Source organism: Amblyomma americanum, chromosome 2 (assembly GCF_052857255.1).
Source record: "Amblyomma americanum isolate KBUSLIRL-KWMA chromosome 2, ASM5285725v1, whole genome shotgun sequence".
Classification (NCBI taxonomy): Eukaryota; Metazoa; Arthropoda; class Arachnida; order Ixodida; family Ixodidae; genus Amblyomma; species Amblyomma americanum.
Genome location: NC_135498.1, coordinates 18,808,517 through 18,829,373, shown reverse-complemented (window position 1 = coordinate 18,829,373; position 20,857 = coordinate 18,808,517). Strand labels below are relative to the sequence as shown.

The 20,857-nt window shown below is 46.8% G+C and overlaps 1 protein-coding gene across 1 annotated transcript in view; it reads right to left on the bottom strand.

Moving 5' to 3' along the window:
- fuss (SKI family transcriptional corepressor fussel) overlaps positions 1–20,000 on the bottom strand; it is a 53,370-nt gene extending 33,370 nt beyond the window's left edge. Inside the window, exon 1 of the mRNA XM_077651319.1 lies at positions 19,018–20,000. Coding sequence (XP_077507445.1) covers positions 19,018–19,104 — 87 coding nt within the window. The 5' untranslated portion in view covers positions 19,105–20,000. The remainder of the gene's footprint in view (positions 1–19,017) is intronic.
- Between the last annotated feature and the right edge of the window lie 857 nt (positions 20,001–20,857).

Here is a 20,857-nt window from a genome sequence, read left to right as displayed (position 1 = left end):
ATAGTGCCTAGAACTTGGCGCATTCGCTCATAAATGTCTATAAACGGCTAAATGCGGTATTCTGGAAATTGTCTGCATTTTTTTCCAGTTCTCAGCAAATGCTGCCTGTTCGCACAGGTTTTTGGAAGAAAAAAAAAATGGCCGCTCGCCTTGGTCGATCCGGCGCGAAATCCACTTGGGGCTTCATCCGTGTTCTTGAAGAAATTATTCGCTCTTTCTTTTTATTGCATTTCATATCTCTGTCGAGAAATTAGTACATCGCATGTGACGTAATGTAGATTACACAATAGGTGTGATGGTCCTATGCCGCGATATTCTTCTTGTCATTCATGTAGTTATGTAAACCCATACAAAAATGTCCTATGGCCGGCTATAGGATTTTGGCCCAAATAGCTATAAACCTTTCCTATTTCTATCTATAGCTGTATATACAGGCTGATACATTTTTCTATAGAGAGCTTAAGACAGTTGTATGGTTCCGAAGCTATAGCTTTAGTGGCATAGATATTTCAATAGTTGGCAATAAGCACCTCTGTGTGTGCTTATAGACGTTCATAAAAGGCCATAGACGGACATAGCTTTTTCCACAGACGCCCATAGGACGTTGTTGTATGGGAAGAAATACGCGCATGTTTCTCCTGTGTCTAATCATCTTATCAAAGTATTGGGGGCTGTATGGTTTCTGTGGACGAAAGATATAGATAATGTCTTTAGCGATAGGAATCGTGATATTTATTTATTCTAGCAACAGGAAGGGTGACACTTGGTATTCACTTTATTGATAAGAATTTTCCACCTGATGCCATCGTTTTCAGTCGTCCGCTGTGAACGAAATCGACCAAAGCACACCGTGTGATTAGCGACCATGATCGCGGCATAAGCGTCACCTCCTTCCTCGCTTTACGCACACATACACAATCAGGTATATATTTGTGTGTCGGGTGCATCTTTCATCACGTGCTTGTTAACGTGCGGTCCGAGTCGCAGTGTGCCTAGTCGAGGCTGTATATATACTATATAACTGCAGCGCCGGGGCAACGCCATCCGATCAGAGCCCCGTCCGGTACATCTCGACCTGTTCACGTGGCCAGTAAACCAGCGTTCGCGAAGCGACACAGGGACGGGTGAGCTTCAAGAGCGCGTGGGCTGCGGGGGATATCGCTTACAGAACGCCGGTGCCCGGAACCGATCTTGCTTCCGCCCTTTCCCGTTCCCCCTTTCCCGAACGTCGGCTGCTGCTCGCCTGCGGCGTCGCCTTCGCCGCTATACACAGCGAAGTGCGCGTGCGTGCGCTGAACGTCTCTGACAAGCTTTCGTTGTCAGGAAGCGGACAGCCACGAGCAAAATAAAGGAAATTCACCGAGAGGAGTATACGTCGCCGAAGAGCAACACGAAGAAAGGAAGACGCAAGAAGGGCAGCAGCGCTGGACTATATAATTACCAATCACGCAGATAATTAAACGCGCAGCTTCCTAATTATTCGACAAGCGAGAGTTAAGTCTGATTTTTTTTATTTGCGTTTGCCGCTCGTTTTGCCGTGCTGCAAAAGTTGATGTCGCTGCGACAGTGTCTGGGATTGTTTTGAACAGAACGACGGTTACGCTGCCGTGAACGACGCGCAAATGAAAAAGATGCAAGCCATACCTGGTGTTCGCCGATAACTGACTTTTTCGTGCTAGTTTACCAAGACATTATTACCTATAAGGTAATAATTACCTGTATAATGTCTTCTTACCTTGCTCTTCTTACCTGTAAGGCCAAGGAGGATCAGCCAGACAGTGAGATTTTTTATCACATGGACTGAATTTACGCGATTAGCTATAGTCGCGCTAAAATAGTGACACTGAAATAAAGACGTTGTATTAATGTGAATCTAATTATGTGAACAGAACTCTGTAGCAGAGCTATTGTAATTATGTCTCGCAAACAGTAATAATAGTAATTTTAGTGTGAGTTTCCATGTTGCATTCAAAGCCAAAATGTCAAAGGAAACAATGGCTTGAGGGACTGCGGGAAAAGTCAGCGAAAAGACTTAGATAAAACCTGAGCCAAAAGAAAAAAAATTTAAAGATTTCTTTTTAAGAAAACACAGGAAAAATATAAAAATTGTTAGACATTAATGTGGTCGCAAGAAGTGAAAAAGAAATGAAAACCCATAAAGAGGAATTCATGAGAACAATACGGACATGGAATGTATAGAGGAAGTAATAATAATAATAATAATAATAATAATAATAATAATAATAATAATAATAATAGTAGTAGCCGCGGTGGCTGAGTGGTTATGGCGCTCGGCTGCCGGCCCGAAAGACGCGGGTTCGATCCCGGCCGCGGCGGCCGAATTTCGATGGAGGCGAAGTTCTAGAGGACCGTGTGCTGTGCGATGTCAGTGCACGTAAAAAAACCCCCCAGGTGGTCGAAATTTCCGGAGCCCTTCACTACAGCGTCCCTCATATAGCCTGAGTCGCTTTGGGATGTGAAACCCCATAAATAATAATAATAATAATAATAATAATAATAATAATAATAATAATAATAATAATAATAATAATAATAATAATAATAATAAAGAACTACACCACTAAATATATATTTGCGCTAGTTATATTTCTCTCGCGGTACATTCACGACGACAAGCATCATGCGCCTAGCCGATAGTATTAGACACTTCAGGAGCTGCAGGACTTGTGAAGAAGTCCGCTGTAATCTGAATAGCTACGGTTTAGCGCTAAAAACCGGTTAAACCGTACGACAAGAGAGACAGTAAAAATGATCGTTTAACACCGAGTCTGGACTCCGTTGGTGCATATTGTAACTGGTGGAATTCCTTTGTTTAAGGGTTCGTTAGGCCGAGGAAGCAGTCTTCACTTCAGAGGCACAAACAGTCCCTCAGGGTATATTCCTCTTGAACATTCGCCGCCGAGGCTGTCGTTGCCGGCGCGGATGACGGAGTGGATTCGGCGGGAAGCCAAACATATACCAGTGGTCGCCAGAGAGTAAGGTTGGTGGATAAGATTAGGAACAAAGTACTGACGATGGGAGTTAGTTGGTATGAGATGCTGAATCAGACAGCGCTCGCTAACTTGGACAGAGAAATGAGCAGGACGAGACAAGGAAGTTCACGGGGTAAATTCACCGCATCCGGAGACCACCGGGGTCAGATGGAGGATAGTTGGATAGGTCTTTGTCCTGCAGTGGACGATATAGTTGAGCTGATTACAGTAATGACGGCTGTGGCCGAGTTTACAGGGATGGCCGGTACGCAGTGCAGCTACCGATCACCTTCCGAGTTTACTGTTACTGGGAAGTCACGTATACGGGATGTGGGTCGACGTTCAGAACCTTTAAAACAGTGCTTGGGAGCATGATTCAGCACAGTGTAAAGTACATATATGGATAGGTGCTCCGCATCTCCAGCTATTCTAGGTGCAGAAATTCGGCACTACTTAGCCGTTTCTACCTTTTTCAATGCAATCGTTTCTAGGTTTTGAGCTTAAATCTCTCCAACATTATCTACGTAAAGGTTGCATGTGCTGCTTCATGAAGGCTATAACGAAGGTATTCTCTTATGAGGCACCTCTCCGGCAAGATTATTTCATATGTTGCAATAAATGTTGCATATCGGACCGCCAAGGTGAATAAAATGTTTGCCCGGGGTGTCAAGAAAATTTACCCTGGGATCCTTGCCTGCATATAATGAACCGTACAGAGATAGAGAGAGAACTTTAATGTCCACCGACATATGAGGCACCCCTACCTTCCCAACTCAGGTACGCAGACCCGGGAGGGAGTAGGGGGCTCCGCGCCTAGAGGCCTGCGTTGCGAACCGAGTGGTTCTTCGAGGCCTCGGTCGCCAGACGGATGGCTTCGAGTTGGCCTCCGAGCTTCGAGCTTCGAAGGAGAGACTGCCAAGCTTCCTCATGACGAACGTTTACGGCAGCTCAGGTTATGTGGTTTAGTGTCCCTCTCTGGGAGCATCGTTTACATCTGTCGTGTTCTCTGCCGTCTATGCTAAGGAGGTATAGCCAATGTGGGTCTGTATAGTTGCTCGCCTGGAGTCTTCTCAGGCTGCTGGCTTGTTCGTTGTCCAGTTGTTTGTGCGGTGTGGCGTAGGACTGTCTATTGAGTTTGTAGTAGTCGCAAATATATCTGCAGGTGTTAAGCAGCTCTGCGTTCGCCCGGTAGTAGACGTTTCGAGCGAGAGCGTGTGCTGCCTCATTCCCCAGTGCTGATTCATGGCCAGGGGTCCAAATAATTTTCACCTTGCGAGAAATCTCCCTGGATTCGCCACCCTTCCCTTGGCGAGGTTCCAGATGGCCGTCTTGCTGTCACTAATTATGGTGCTGGCTTGCGTCCCGACACACGCGAGTGCAATAGCAACTTCCCCTGCAATGTCAGCGTTTCTCGTTTTAACCGATGCTGTAATTAAGAAAATGCCGGCCCCGTCTGCCACCGCGGCGACCGCGGCCCCAGATTTTCCGGTGGCTGCGTCCGTTTATTCCACTGTTTCCGGTGGTTTCGAGTCCATATCTTTAATGAACCGTATATGCACGTGACATATGAAATGTGTGTGCGCCGAGCTTGTTTGAGAAAAAAAAAGCCGTATGTGACTGAATATGGCATACCGCCAAGCTGAGAAGAAAAACATCAGCTTATCAGAACCTAACTTTGGGCATCTCCCGTTAAAAAAAATAAAAAAAACATCTTAGGTGTGTCTCTAAGGACTTCGTTAAAGTCTACTGCCCGATAATATGATCTTCCATCGAATTTAGCACTGTAATTAATAACGAAATCCTTCGTCAGGATTTCCCGTAAAGACTGTAGGCCTATTGTAGGAATTTTGTTTGAGCTTTTAAGGTCATAAATTAACTTAACTGAACTGCGGTCACATGTTGGTCATGATTCGGGGCGTCTCTACGTTTGACATACACCTCTTAAGGAGTTTCTTGCTAAACATCATTCTGTAAAATAAACGCTACAATAAGGTCTTTAAGTGATAGTTTGATACATACATGGTCCACATACCTGTGTTAACTATCCAGTGATCGACCAAGTAAGCCTCAAAATATATAGAAGTTCTTCTTGTGATTGCAGCTACAACAATTCTGCCAGTAAAAAACTGAGAAACTAAACGGAAGCAATAAGGACTATATTGTATTCATGAATACCGTGTCTACCACATAAATCTTTGCAGCATTTCGTATTTGTTACTACCCGCCGCGGTGTCTCAGTGGCCTTAGTGTTAGACTACCGATCTCAAGGTATTGTGTTCGATCCCGGCCGTGGGGGTTATATTTCGTTCCACGCGAAGTACAAAAACACCCGCGTGCTGTGCGATGTCAGAGCACGTTGAAGAACCCCATGCGATCTAAACAAATCCGTACCCCTCCCTAACAGCGCCTCTTATAGTCTATATGTGTCGCTTCAAGACGATAAACCCCACAATCTACAATTTATACTTGTTATTTGCCGCAACTTGCTTTTTTTTTACCAAATTGTGCGCTCTTTATGTCGTATAGTGTTTTTTGCGCTTCTACGCTGCGGAATCCTCTTCTCCTATAAAATATAAATTGAAAACGGGCGTCTTGATGATGATTCACGCCAGCATCATTTTATTTATTATTTTCACTAAACTTTTCCTTACTTTTTTGTCGTACTCTCTTGGATTGAACCAACGACGTGCTTGGGATTACAACGGCACTGGAGAGCCATGCCAATGACCTCCGCTGGTTCCGGGAGTTAGATTGTATATTCTACAATCCCGAATAACACGCGATTAAAAATGTGCATACACGGTACGTTCTGTTCCCTCTCCACAGTTTTTTTGTTTTGTTTATTCTTGCTTTGTACATATTGTGCGTACGCAAGCAGCTGTGAGTCCTATTTTCTGTTGCGGATATGTTAAATTAAAATGCAAGACGCGCAGTCCGCTAAAAAAAGAAGTTTAACTGTATCAACCAAGGAAACATATCAATTAGGTGTATTAGGAAAAGACGAGTTGCATGCATGCACAGGATTGGTACACGTTGGAAAATGGATACTTCGCAGTAAACGCAACTGTGTATACTGATAACATACTTGAATAAGCCAGTAATATACATGTGTGTATTTCCTCTGCTTTCCCTTTCTACTCCTTCCGTTGCGTAAGTTACAGGTCTTCAACTCTCGTAAATCGATATCTACACTCACTTCGTCGTATCAAACCTCACAGCCGCGTTAATAAAGCAAGAAAGGCTTTATGTGCAAATTGTTTGAAGTTTTAAGCATAGCAATCGGTGCACATGGTATAACGGCAGGTTTATAAAGCAATGATGGCACGACAAGAACCCTCGCTTCTACCACAGACCTCGGGTTAGAAGCCCGTGTGGTACATCCGAAAGCTGATATCTAACCAGCCGCAATAAGCAGCACTTCGTGATTATGCCAGGACATGACTATACACACGTACAAGTACTTACAAGACCCTTCCCGCTAGCACAGTGAAGACAGCTTCCTTCTCCATTACTCGCCCATTGTGAAAGAACTAACGGAATAGTTTCGGGTAACGTGGTTAGCAACGACTGAATATGGACAACCCTGCCAACTGCACTACGTGAAGCGAATATATTTTCGTGCAAATTACGTGCAGTTGCTGTTTTCACTTCCTCGAGCAGAGAGTGTGTGTTTCCCTTGGAACGTTCGCTATAGAGTGTTGCCTTAGTTACACAACCTCAGTGTCGGTGCTATACAGAATTAGTGGCGATGCAGAGGAATAAATCGAGTAGTCGACAAGGGACTATCAGCCGGTACGTGTAGTCATGCTTCCGAAAATTATCCAGAGAATATATGGATGAGCTGGAGTAGATTTCGATAGAGACCCTGCAGGCTGGAAAATGTCATTCAACACGAAAGTATGTCGGTCCCTCCAGTACACAACTATAGGTCGAAGCCTTAAGGATGATAAAATGCTCAGAATAAGACTAACGACAGATAATGACTGAAAGCACAGTGATAGGCGATAGAATGTATAGATAGCAAACGAGAGTTCGTTGTATTCTATAAACAGCTTATATTTACAGCAGGAAATAGACTTCGGCAAGACACATTATGCATGCATTCGAAAAACCGGTGGTCCGTTGTAAAGGGAAAAGCTGGGTAACAAGGGAAGACAGAAAACAAGGCAAATTGAAGGCAATAGTCAGGCTACAGTTTTATAAGAGTCGATGAGCATGGCTCGCAAATAGCTATACCACATATGGTCGGATGCAATTCAAGAACGCAGCGCCAGGTGCCGCTCAAAGGAGGCCCTCAAACCAATGGCGTCAGCCGATTGCCATGACCTCACAGTTCTTCCACTTGTACTACCTTCCAGCCGCCGGGCGACGACATCGGTTGGAGGGCATCTACCGCTGTACTCTGGAGTTGTGTCTGACTTTCAATGAAGTATAGTCTTTGTAAATAGTACACTGCGCTCCGGATTTGCATCTGGCCGTGCAGTGTGATTCACTGGGCATTGCTAGCTTCCTAAGTCTCTCGACAGTGTGATGTACTATAGCTGTCATTCCTCCGAAGCTTAGCTCTTCGGGGAGGCTACAAGAGCCGCACTGTAGGACTTGGAAGCAAAGACGTACACTACGTTGTACATTTTTTGACAAAGGCTGTACACTACATGTGCTAGGAAAGGCCTCTTGCTGAGGGCTTTACCTGAAGTGGGTGGTGCTGGCAACAGTGATGATGGAAACCTAGGTCATGGCCAGGAAAATCCGCGGGACTGCATGCTGGCATATAGGCATCGTCTTCTCTTAAGCCACATATTAAGTAAGCCCTGCTTTGTTGGTGTGATTTATAGCGACCTTCGAAATGATTGTAAACGAAACCTCATCACACATTCGGCGGTTACGGTACGACCTGTTCAAAACGCCAACTTGTTTGCAACTCTGTAAGGAGGCTCGGAGGTTTTTCTTTCAGAACTCGCGAAAGATAAGTCGATTGGTTTGCGCAGATGGATCGTACTGTAAGGCGAACATTGCTTACGTGAATGAGTGCAAGCAAAAGACAATTAGTTATTAAATTACCTAATCAGTTCTTCTTATTTTTGTTTTATACCTAATGATAACTTAATAAACACCTGGCATAGGCTATCCGGTCTTCGTATAGCCGGAATTTTTTATAGCTAGACATACATTAGTAGTTCTGGACAGGCGCATTTTTTTTTCAGTAGGAGGTTGTTTATGAACGCACTTTTTCGCATATGGTAAAATTGCACCATAACAGTCAATGTATACACAGATCCCTCCAAGGGGCGCTTGTATGCATAGTTTTCAGCTTTTAGTTGTTATAAACGCTCACCGTGAAAGTGCAGGACAAACATTAAAAGCAGAATTTCGCTACCCACGGAAGATTAGACCGTTTTTTTTTCAATATCTTCGTATCAGTGTCTTACAACATTCCACAGTTCCCTCGCATTTAAAAGTTTGTTTTATGGTTTATGAGGGTTTAACGTCCCAAAGCGACTCAGGCTATGCGAGACGCCGTAGTGAAGGTCTCCGGAAATTTCGACCACCTGGTGTTCTTTAACGTGCACTGACATCGCACAGTACACGGGTCTCTGGAATTTATCCTCCATCGAAATTCGACCGCCGCGGCCGGGATCGAACCCGCGTCTTTCGGGCCAGCAGCCGAGCGCCGTAACCACTCAGCCACAGTGGCGGCTATCATTTAAAAGTGATCTCCAAAAAGCTGAGCTTGCATGCATTCCGTTACTCGGCGCGGTGGCTCAGTGGTTAGGGCGCTCGACTACTGATCCGGAGTTCCTGGGTTCGAACCCGACCGCGGCGGCTGCGTTTTTATGGAGGAAAAACGCTAAGGCGCCCGTGTGCTGTGCGATGTCAGTGCACGTTAAAGATCCCCAGGTGGCCGAAATTATGCCGGAGCCCTCCACTACGGCACAGCTCTCTTCCTTTCTTCTTTCACTCCCTCCTTTATCCCTTCCCTTACGGCGCGGTTCAGGTGTCCAACGGCACATGAGACAGATACTGCGTCATTTCCTTTCCCCAAAAACCAATTATTATTATTATTATTATTATTATTATTATTATTATTATTATTATTATTATTATTATTATTATTATTATTATTATTATTATTATTATTATTATTATTATTATTATTATTATTATTATTATTATTATTATTATTATTATTATTATTATTATTATTATGCATTCCGTTCTAAAGGAGGACAGTTTGCGTCATAAAATATATTTGCTTCCATGCATACGTGCACGCTTTATAGCTTAAGCTTGTATGTTCCAAGCTTAATCCCGCGTTGGTCGAGTCGTTGGTGCAACGTCCAGCCATACACGCGAACGTGCGTCCGCGCGTGGCAGAGTGCTCACATGTCGCGCAAGGACGTCACGTTGCCGCACGGAGGCGCACCCGTAGGGAATTGGGGAAAGCGACGCTTGTCACCGGACCCTGGCGACGGTTGAGCCGCGTCCACTGCGCAAGGCGATCCGGACACTAATTACAAGAGGTCCCCGCTGCGCCCACCGACCTTGCTCGGCGCGGGTCGTTCTTCGGAGGCTCCATTAATTAGAAAAGGGTTGCATCCCCCCTCTTTCCCCATCTCTGTGACGAGCCTCAACTTGTCCCGTGGCTCCTGATTACTCGCGTTCGCTGCAGGGAGCTACTACGTGGCCCTAGCGGAGTTGCCTGTTGCTTTTGCCTGTTTCCAGAGCTTGTTGCAGGTCGCCTTTCCCCCAGGACCTGCCTCACGTGGCTTTAAGTTTCCAGGTCATCTCAGGGAACGATGCGATCAAAGAGCGCGCAAGTACTGTTTACAAGTAACGCCGGATATTGCGTGCTGTTTGGAAAGCGGCAGTCAGGCTGAAGGTTATCGCCTCTTTAGTGTGATTCGTTGCTTGCTACAGTACTGAGCGTCGAAGAAGGAAGTTTTCCCCCAACTTTTTTTTGACAAGATGCAGCAGCGGCTATCCGAAGTCATGACGCTGTCTTAGTGGTGAAAAACTCAGTGTACATAAATTGGACGCCTGCTTCTTGAAGGATCCACAGCACCTTTTTTTTTTCGTTCACTGACAGCGACTCAGTTTTCACATGCCCCTCCTAAAGCACTTATATGCGAGATTTTCACTAAGCTAAGCTTGCAGTTAAACCGATTATTCAATCACCCGGCCCGAATGTATGCAGGTTTTATAAAAATAAATCCGTAGTTAGAAGGGTTTCCTTCAGAGTCATATTGTGTGGCTCGCTGCGCGTTGTCGACATGCCAAACCTTTTGAAGGCGATATAAGCTTTCGTCTTCTCCGCCCCAAAAGTTGGGACTTGCGCAGATCCAACAAGAGCCCTTCTGCATGGAGCAAAACCCTCAGGTTCTTTACTTCTGACATATGTTGTACGTATATATGGACTTCTCGCTGGCATAAGTACAAACTCTCCGGAAAAGAAAAAAGTGCAGGAAAGGGAATGTCCACCTTCAAGCTGCAGCCGACAAGAAAAGTGTGTCTTTTTATAATAATTATAGCTGACAACCCACGAGGCGCTCTTAAGAACCAAACACACAAGTTAACATTTTGTATAAAGTCAAATGAGAGTGTGTGAGATAGCCGCGCTGCTTGATCGTTTTAGGGCACACATTTATTGGTATACATAATGTCTGCACTATACGGACTTGGAGTAAAAGCCCCCTTCGATCGGATTTTGATTTCCCTTGCTGTCATAGCTTTCCACATGAAAATTATGTATGCGCAAAGTTATGCATAAAGCACTGAGTGTGACGTTTATGTTGGTCTGAGCAAAAAAAAAAAAAAAACTATGACAGTTTTATTTGCTTATAGCTTTCTGTTAACCAATTCTACGATTTACACAGTGCATTGGCAGTTTTTCAACAGGTTGTATTACCCATGTTTATTTAATTCCACGCAAACGTGTCAGTTGGCGCCAAGCACCAATCCTTTATTTTCATAAACACTGCTTGATGTCACATCTTTTACTGAATTCCGAAAGTACTTCTCGACCTCATATCTAAGAGCAACCGTGCCTAAAGGATCGAAAAATGAGCGCTTTTTCCCCACGCTAAGAAAAGGACAAAGGACAAAGGGGGAAGGGGCGAGCTCAGAAGTTATAACTCCCAGGCACAAACTGCAGATATATATTAGGTTTTGACCCTCTGTAGTAGACACTGAAAGGTACACGCTGCGTTGACTGGCCACAAAATTGTCATTTGCGTCATGCAGTGACAAAACTTATATCTTATCAGTCAAAAACAACTTTATGGAAGTTCGCAATTTTAACGACTGCACAACTTTTATTCAACTAGTCAAATTTTTAATTTTTGCGCTTTCTTGAAATTGCAATGGTTTAACCAAACATTTCTTTTAGTCAGTGCAACTTACTAGGTGGGGTGCAGCTGCATCTCTTCCAGATGCCGTTGTCCACATGTTAGCTTCCTTATTGGTTAAAAAAATTGTTTATAATTGGTTTTGGGGGAAAGGAAATGGCGCAGTATCTGTCTCATATATCGTTGGACACCTGAACCGCGCCGTAAGGGAAGAGATAAAGGAGGGAGCGAAAGAAGAAAGGAAGAAAGAGGTGCCGTAGTGGAGGACTCCGGAATATTTTCGACCACCTGGGGATCTTTAACGTGCACTGGCATCGCACAGCACACGGGCGCCTTAGCGTTTTTCCTCCATAAAAACGCAGCCGCCGCGGTCGGGTTCGAACCCGGGAACTCCGGATCAGTAGTCGAGCAGCCTAACCACTGAGCCACCGCGGCGGGTGTTAAAAAAAATTGAAAACTGGTTTTTGGGGAAAGGAAAGGGCGCAGTATCTGTCTCACACATCGGCGGACACATGAACCGCGCCGTAAGGGAATGGATAGAGGAGAGAGTGAAGGACGAAAGGAAGAAAGACGTGCCGTAGTGGAGGGCTCCGGCATAATTTCGACCACCTGGGGATCTTTAACGTGCACTGACATCGCACAGCGCACGGGCGGCTTAGCGTTTTTCCTCCATAAAAACGCAGCCGCCGCGGTCGGGTTCGAACCCGGGAACTCCGGATCAGTAGCCGAGCGCCCTAACCACTGAGCCACCGAGGCCCAAAGCGTGCGTTTTGTGCTGCGATCGTCAGCAGCGCGACGATATCGGCTACCTCGCGAACCGCTCCTATGGACCGTCCGAGAGCACGAAAGGCGGGTATATATACCGCTCGCGCGCATTTCCCACGGCCATGGAACGCGCAACGATGCAGCGTCACAGGCCAGCGACTGAAACGAGCTCTGCGTAGCAAACGAGCCGCTTGAGGGGCGGCGGACTGTGCTTAAAATGCAGACACCGTTTCCCGCTGACGGCGACCTATAGCAGCAAGCCACGTGCATTCGCTGCATGTGGCGACCATCTTGCGGGCGACAACGCGGTGCGCGTCCCCACACAACAGCCTCGGCCGGGGCGCGGTAAATGGGTGCAGCACTGTCCGAAGTTGCGACCCGCGCCCTGCAGCTTTTACAGGGGTGTTGTCCAGCGCCGTATAGTATATGGTAGCGGCGCCGAGAATCAGATTGAAATGCGTCGCTTGCGCGCATACGCGCACGCGACGCAAGTGCACTGACTGCCCTGCGCGGTGTTGCACGCTCGGCTGACTGCCAAGATTCGCGAGCGGCATTTGTAGCGCGAACGCCTGCGGCGAATGTTGCTTGAATAAACATGAGCCACACCGGCGCCTGTTTCCTCCGTTTCTCGGTGGGCGAACGCTGCTCTGTTGTGTGTGTGTGTATATATATGTCTAGGCAACGGAAGCAAAGGTACACGGTGTGATTAGGGTAAGGGGATACTTATATTTATATAAGTCTTATCATACGAGCACTACCCAATACTATTCGCCCATTGTCAGTCCGTGTACCGTCTTCTTAATCCGGCCACAAATATATTCGCTGTTGTTACTTGTTTTTATATGTACCGTCTAATTTCTGCTTGCACCTATAGTTGCCCCCTTCCTTTCCTTGACTTCCGCAAGGCTGCATCCAACTGTTACTGCTTGAAGCAAATTTTATTGACATGTGTTTTTTTTTTTGGTCGCGTACTGGTGGAGTCACAGCCATTTTGCCCACACTGCGTCACATTAAATGATAAGCTTTTTGTAAAATCAGCTTTTCACGTATGGCCGCTAAGTCAGAGACGTATACGTATATGGCCGGGTGCGTATATAGCTCGCGTTGAGCCGGTAACGGAGCATGCGCAACCGCAACCGGGTGAAGTTGATGTTGCAATAATAACAAAAATAAACATCTTTCACCGCTCCCTTACGGGGCCAAATGACTATAGCTGTCGGGTCACAGTTAGCGGCTTTACATCCCACCCTGTCTATTCAACGAGACGATCTTTGGAACAGCACTCCGCCTATACATGTGTTTATGTACCCAAAGCAACCGGCAGCTCCCCAGTGCGCATGATCAGCTCCGAAGCATTGCTCCCCCCCCCCCCCCCCCCCCCCATTCGCCTTGTTCAGCTGCATTCAACATGCTAAGCTGTAGCCTAGATCATCACCGTAGTCGCCTTTGAGCAGGTATACCTCCACTGCTGAACAGTGGCCTCCTTTGCACTGACGCCCAATTAACCCTGTAACGCCAGATGTGGTCACGTTATCCCCGCAAACTTCCTAACGTCATCCACCCATCAGGCTCCCTACCGCCTACTTCTGTCTGAATTATAATGTGCAATTCTTTTTTTCTTTTTCGTGTCAAAAAATCTTAATCCACAGCCATTTTGCACGTTGCTACACATGTCCGTAGTACAGTGCGCTCAAAAGATGGACTCCGAGATCCAGTGTCGCAAACACCGACCCGTCCCCATACCGATGCGCGCGCCATGGTCTCAGTATCGCCGCCGTCGAGTTTCCTTATGGGTACAAGTTCTCCCAGTTAGCAGTTTGCGTTCATTAGTCTTTCGGTTTTTCGTCACTGTCCGCACGAGAATATCTATACTGTAAGAATATCTGTACAGCATTTTACCATCCTGCAGGAAGAAAACAGGGAGGAAGGGAAGGGGGCTGAGGTTCAAAAGAACATGACACGGAGTTAGCAGATGCGATAACTATTTCGCTCATTTAGAGCACCAAGTCACATTTTGGCTTGCCTGCTTGACGTCATATATACATACGTATATGTCAGCATTCCCTTGCGACATACACAACGGCACTCTCAACTCAATGTTCAGCGCGAGAGAGCGTGTCATATGTATTGTTGTGAACTGAATCAAAAGCATCCACAACGCAAACTAGGCCCAATGATCTATATTCAATTTTTCTATATTGCTGGAATTATCAAATTTGCGTCCTTACTGTCATTCGGTTTCGTAGATAAGTCAACCAAGCCAAGAGTGTTTAAGTACGCAAGCGGCACTGCATGGATGGGGTAATCGCTAATGCTATATGACACAATGACTCCTCCTCTGTGCTGTCTTGTTTCCACTCCTGTGTCCTTAATCGTGCATCATTCCGAATCTCTAAATATATTTGGCAAACAGCATGGTCGTCCACTTAATGTCGTTTCCTATGTCATGCCGCTGCAAGGTAAGAAGCATTGAGCTGAGAGTTCAGAAACATGCTTCTTTTTTTCCATGCAACGTCACGCTAAAAATCAACATGCTTTTAAACCACCGCAAATACCTATAACATGCGTTACTTACCCACCATAGGATACGTGCAACATTTCTGTCAAAGAGAACAGGTTCTTATCAGAACTATATAAGCCATCGCAGACGACAAAATTTACTCAGTGTTTCACACTACGGAAGTATGAACTTTCATGAACGTCTCCCTTTCGGGGGTCTACGCCATTACTTTTACCGCTCACTCTGTCACAGATTTGTTTCATGCAGTTTTAAGCTTGAATCCATAACATTATAACAGCCTTTTTCGGTTAATGTGTATGAACTGAAACTGTGACAAAACTTTTTTTGCGTTGCAGAATCAGAGATACCATTCGTAGGCGAACCGTTAAACGAGCGACTTGACTGCTGACGTCTGGCCTTTCGTTCGCCATAAGCGCCAAACAATGTGCTCTTAGCCTTCGTATACTGAAGGCTTCACATTACGCAGAGCAGACAATGCCTCATCCTTATTTTATTCATTCACATATCTCAAACATAGATTGTCACTCCTTACTTAGTTTGGCCATTTTATTTATATTTATGCACGTTAACATCGCTTTTCAATACGAGCTGAAGTAACTCGACTAAATTTCTACTGTTTCTCCGGTCTACATGCACGGCTCCTCGTCTATCGGTAGGAATCACCCCTGCGGAGGCGAATCCGCTGAGGTGTCAGCTTCAAAGGCGATTCTCCCAAGCCTTTAATTTGAATAGACGTCCCTGAATTGCACAGCTATGCTGATTATACTTATTGATTTCGTTTAATTCTCCCGAAGGAAATCTACGATATATACTCCTACGTACCTGTGCTCACATTGAACTGCTAAGACTTATATAGTCACCGCCATTCGACACAGTCCTTTTATAGATGCTAATATCCTCCCACTTACGAAAATACCACTTGGATTCTTCAGGGCTCAACTTCGAATGCACAATTTTCGGCAGGAAAAACAAGAGGCAGACGAAGAACACACTCCAACCATGAGAAGCGTGACATGTACCCGGTGTTTCACCTAAGACTTCACACAATTTTTACACATAGGCTTTTTCAGTTAGAAGAGCACTTTCTTCGGCAAAGCACTGTCGCTGGTGTAGTACATAAGTATACGGCCAAGACGTGCTAACTAGCAGGCCGGTGAACTAATATTGAATAACTAACTTTTTAACTATTACTGTTAGGTTCCGTAATTATTGAGAGGCATGTTGCCTATCGTAAGTAATATCCATATCAGTTTTTATAATTTTGAAAATTCTGTCGCCCTCAATCGGCGCTGCGGCCCAACAATTAAAATTTAGCTATTTCGACGAGTTACGTGCCCTGGAGAGGTTGCTTTGCCTGCGAGCTACTCGAAACCGCATGTATTTTAGCGCGATGTCGCCAAAATTCGTTGGGCCACAGCCCCGAGGGTAACTGCGTTTTCGAAGTTCTAAAAACTGATATGAATATTACTTACGGTGGGCTACACGCCTCTCAATAATTAAGGAGCCTAACAGTAATAATAATTGGTTTTGGGGGAAAGGAAATGGCGCAGTATCTGTCTCATATATCATTGGACACCTGAACCGCGCCGTAAGGGAAGGGACAAGGGAGGGAGTGAAAGAAGAAGGGAAGAAGGAGGTGCCGTAGTGGAGGGCTCCGGAATAATTTCGACCACCTGGGGATCTTTAACGAGCACTGACATCGCACAGCACACGGGCGCCTTAGCGTTTTTCCTCCATAAAAACGCATAGTCAAAAAAAGATATTCAACAGTAGCTATACGCCGCGGCAGACACAGGAGGTGACGACACAGGACTACACCAACTTGCCTACACGTCTGCCGTCCTAAATATTGAATAGCAGTCAACCAGCCTGCTAGTTAGCCTGTTTTAGATTTTATCTGATGTACTACACCGCTGACAATGCTATGCCGAAAAAAAAAAGCTATCTACTAACTCAAAAGGTCTATTTTGAAATATTACGTAAAATCTTAGGTGAAACACCCTGTATAACTCTGGCTTGAATGTCTTGCTGTCGCTCTCGTACTTCGTGCATGACGGCACTGGAATACTATGGGCCCTCCTTGCCGTATCAGAGGGGATTCGAAATTTTTCGGGAGGCTCAATTTTGATTCTGACCGCTCACAGGGTGAAAAATAGGCTTCCAATGGTGTTGCTGTGCTGTCGGTTGATCCAGTGGTATCGGTCAATCGATACCATATATGCCCTTTGAATCAGTGGTATAGTGTTTCTCCTTGGTGCTTGAGCCTGCCTTAAAGTCGCCAAGGAAATGTCTACGGTTTTAGAGTGCTCGACGCGAGCGTAATCTTTAATCTTCCGTTTCGCAAACTTCTGCTGGGAAAGAGTCCTTTGTTCTCATCAGGACGTCATACCTGCTGGTGAGGGCTTCGGCTCTCTGTGATCAACCAATAGAAGAGCCTTCCAAAACCCATGCCCAGCCCATACATGCACAGTCATCATCGTGGCTTGCCGAAGGCGAAGAAGGGTTTGCGTCTGTGAAGACAACTATATGTGTCAGTGCTGCTTCGGCAGAGTACTGGAACGCGCTATGCTGGAGACTTCACATGCGTTACTTGCTCTTTTCTGTAGCTGTAACGATCACATCGCATTCCATCGCTCCACATGCGCATGGACAGCATGCGCATGGCCACATGCCGCTGCAAGGCGCACATGACCTTGCTCTTGGCTCCACCTGCCGCGCTGAAGCTGTGTTGGCGAGGAACCTGGAAGGGCTCCAGCCAAGGAGTGAGTGGTCCCGGCCGCGACAAGAGCCTCTACAAAGTGTTTCCTGAATTGTTTTCTTCGACGACTTATTTAGGCGGATGGTGAGAGGAGAAGATCATTAAAAGGCTGCACCGTTTCTGCATCCCGAGTGACATTATACCACGAGCCCGTGGGCAACAGTGGTATACGCAAGCAGCGTATATTTGCGCGCACCATCCGAAAGACACTGCCGAAAAACGCATGTCGTCAATCTCATGGCGAAGGACCATTTCAGGCTTTCCATTGGCCACTATGGGAGCCTTGACGGGACGAAGCTGCGCATCGAAGGATTTTGAATGTCACCTCCAAATACACGAAGATAACGAAAGTATGGATATGGACGAGAACCGGCGCCTTTGTCGTATGGTGCGCCGTCGAGCTATATTGCGCAGAGCGCCCTCACGATTGATCTATACATTAGAAAAAAAAAATAAAAGCAATTAAATGAGCTCTGAGAATAGTAAGCAAAATGCAGCGGGATGGGAGCGCATCACGACGGTTTCCCTAATTGTGAGCGCTGGACAACGCATTTTTTACAGAAGATAGCACGGCCACACGTAATGGTTTACTGCATGCCTTTGCTTCTTGCATGTGGTGTGACAAGAACAAACTAAACAAAAAGGGTACTATACCAATTGGGATGAAGCGTCCTTTCTTATTTTTGTCTGGGTATGTCCAATTAGTCTACATGCAAAAAAAAAAAGAAGAGCAGAAAACCCTATGCTTTCCTCATTGAGTGTCCGAAATGAGAAATATTTCCCTTTATGCTTGCGCTAATCGGATGAGAAGGCGAGCGTTAGGGTGAACAATGGTTAGGGAAGGTTTTCGTCACGACACGCTCTCAGGAGAAACGCAGCGGTGTTCATTCCCGAAGATGTTAGCTATATACTGTGCACATGTGCATCGAAGAATACACTTTCCGCCGTTGACAGCGACTGGGCTGCCCTGTTCTGCGCCTATGTAAACCACAAGTTCTTTAGCGACCAGTTGATGCGTATTGGTTTGCATTTGTTGCTTTCACTGGCGGGTGAGGTACTGCGGCGTGTGACATGTGCAGTAAAAAAAACAGGAGCACTCCCTCCTTTATGCCCGCCGCGGTGGCTCAGTGGTTAGGGCGCTCGACTACTAATCCGGAGTTCCCGGGTTCGAACCCGACCGCGGCGGCTGCGTTTTTATGGAGGAAAAACGCTAAGGAGCCCGTGCGCTGTACGATGTCAGTGCACGTTAAAGATCCCCAGGTGGTCGAAATCATTCCGGAGCCCTCCACTACGGCACCTCTTTCTTCCTTTCTTCTTTCACTCCCTCCTTTATCCCTTCCCTTACGGCGAGGTTCAGGTGTCCAACGATATATGAGACAGATACTGCGCCATTTCCTTTCCACCAAAAACCAATTATTATCAATTATTATCCCTCCTTTATCCCTTCCCTTACGGCGCGGTTCAGGTGTCCAACGTTGCATGAGACAGATACTGCACCATTTCCTTTCCCCAAAAACCAATTATTATTATTATTATTATTATTATTATTATTATTATTATTATTATTATTATTATTATTATTATTATTATTATTATTATTATTATTATTATTATTAAAAAGTGCTTTTAACTCACGGACGTGACGACCTGGGCCGCTTGGGCGCTCATGTCCGTCGCGCAGCGCTGCTGTTGCTGGAGGGCGGCGTTGGAAACTGCGCTCATTGCGGCCTGGGCGCCGAAGAGCAACGCCCTAAGTGCAGCTGCAGCAGCGGCTCAGCGTCCCCGGGTTGCCTGGACGCGCAGTCGGTGCAGGCCGGAGTGAACGGTGCAGGCCATGACGGAAGGTGACGAACCAGGAGCTGCCCGGGCACCAGCAACAGGGGGCGATCAGAACATTCTGCTGGGATGTGAGCAGTCGAAGAGGGACTGTTCTGAGGGGTGAGGAGACAAGTGCCAGTGCAGGAACAGTGCACACTACGACGAGGTGCTTGAAGGCGATGTCCGTCGTCCGGTACGAGCAGAGCGCGAACTGTGCACTCCAATTGTGTGTTCGAACAAGAACGGTACGCCGAATCGCACCGAGCTCTTAGCTCCAAAAACGCTTACACCAAAGATTTTTTTCCCTAAAGAGACCAGGTAGCATGGGTGACGTGCCCTTGCAATGTCTAATGTGTCAACATCACAATGCAGAAGGTTCTCGTATGTGACCAAGTCAAATCAAGAGAATCTTCGGATTCTGCTGACAACAGCGCCGTTGCTCGCATTGCTCAAGTCCATCATACACTTTTTTTTTTACACACTTCACTGTTCGGGTTCTACTGCTGGAGGCGTTGGAAATGAGCGGTCGTCTTCCAGGAGGATGCCTCCGTCGACTTGCAGCCTTCAACCTCAGACCGTGGCGGGACACGGCCTACGTCCTCCTCACGCACCAGGAAGCGCGTGGAGGTCACGTGGCCCGCTGCAGCCGCGCTGACAGCCGCCGCTCGGCCAGCGACGTGCGTACGTGTGCGAAGCCCGATCTGGCGAAGCGGCGGCGAGCGCGAAGCGCGTTCTCCGCCAGTCGTCGAGTGGGGGCGGCTTCTGCGCGCGCGCGCCATCGCCACGCCTCGCTGCGGAGTGCTCCGCTTCGATCCTCAGCGGACAGCTGGCGCGGCGCGGGGGAAGGAAAGCCAGGGGTGGTTACCGGTGCTCCCTTCGCACCGTTCCCATTGGTCGGGAGGCGTGGCAACGTCACGTTTTCCGACGATCCGACTGGTGGCGGTTCGAGAACCCCCCGAGCGCGCTCCCGCGCGCGCGCGCAACTTTCCGCGCGTATTTTTTTCCCCTTACCTTTCCCGCGTTTTCCTCGTTTCTTCCGAAATGGCGCTTCTTTCTGCTGCGGCGCCGCGCGGTTTTCTCCTCGGAAGCGCGATCAGGCGCATCAATCGCCCGGCGACGAGGCCCGCAGATATATTTAGCCGCGGCGCTCGGGTTTCGATTAGGGCGGCTTCGATTTTCTTCCGCGCGCTTGTTTTAAAGCGCACGCTAAACATCTTTAATGAAGTGCAGTGAAGTAATTATGGTCGGTCGCGAGGTAGCCCTGCCGCGGTGCTTCGGGGCGTTCTTGCCCGCTCCGTTCCACTCGGCAAGCAATTTGATGAGTTCGTCGGAGCTCCCTGGCCGGTAAAAGGCAGATAAGCAGCGTGTTTGATAAAACCTGTCGATCGGTTCGCTTAGCATTAGCGACAAGGGAGACGGCACGCTTGCATGGATAGTCCTTTGTGCTGCTGGGCGATGGATGGTTGGAGGAAAATAAAAATAAAAGCCTCGTTGCGGTGGATTTCCATCGGACGGTGTTAATTTCTCTTTAAACTGAAAGAAAGCGGGGCCCTAATTTGAGAATTAATGTCGTGTTTACACTGCCGCGAGGTTGTATAAATGGGAGGGTTCTCGGCGCCCGCGCGACATGATATGACTGTTTCGTCGCTCGAAAAAT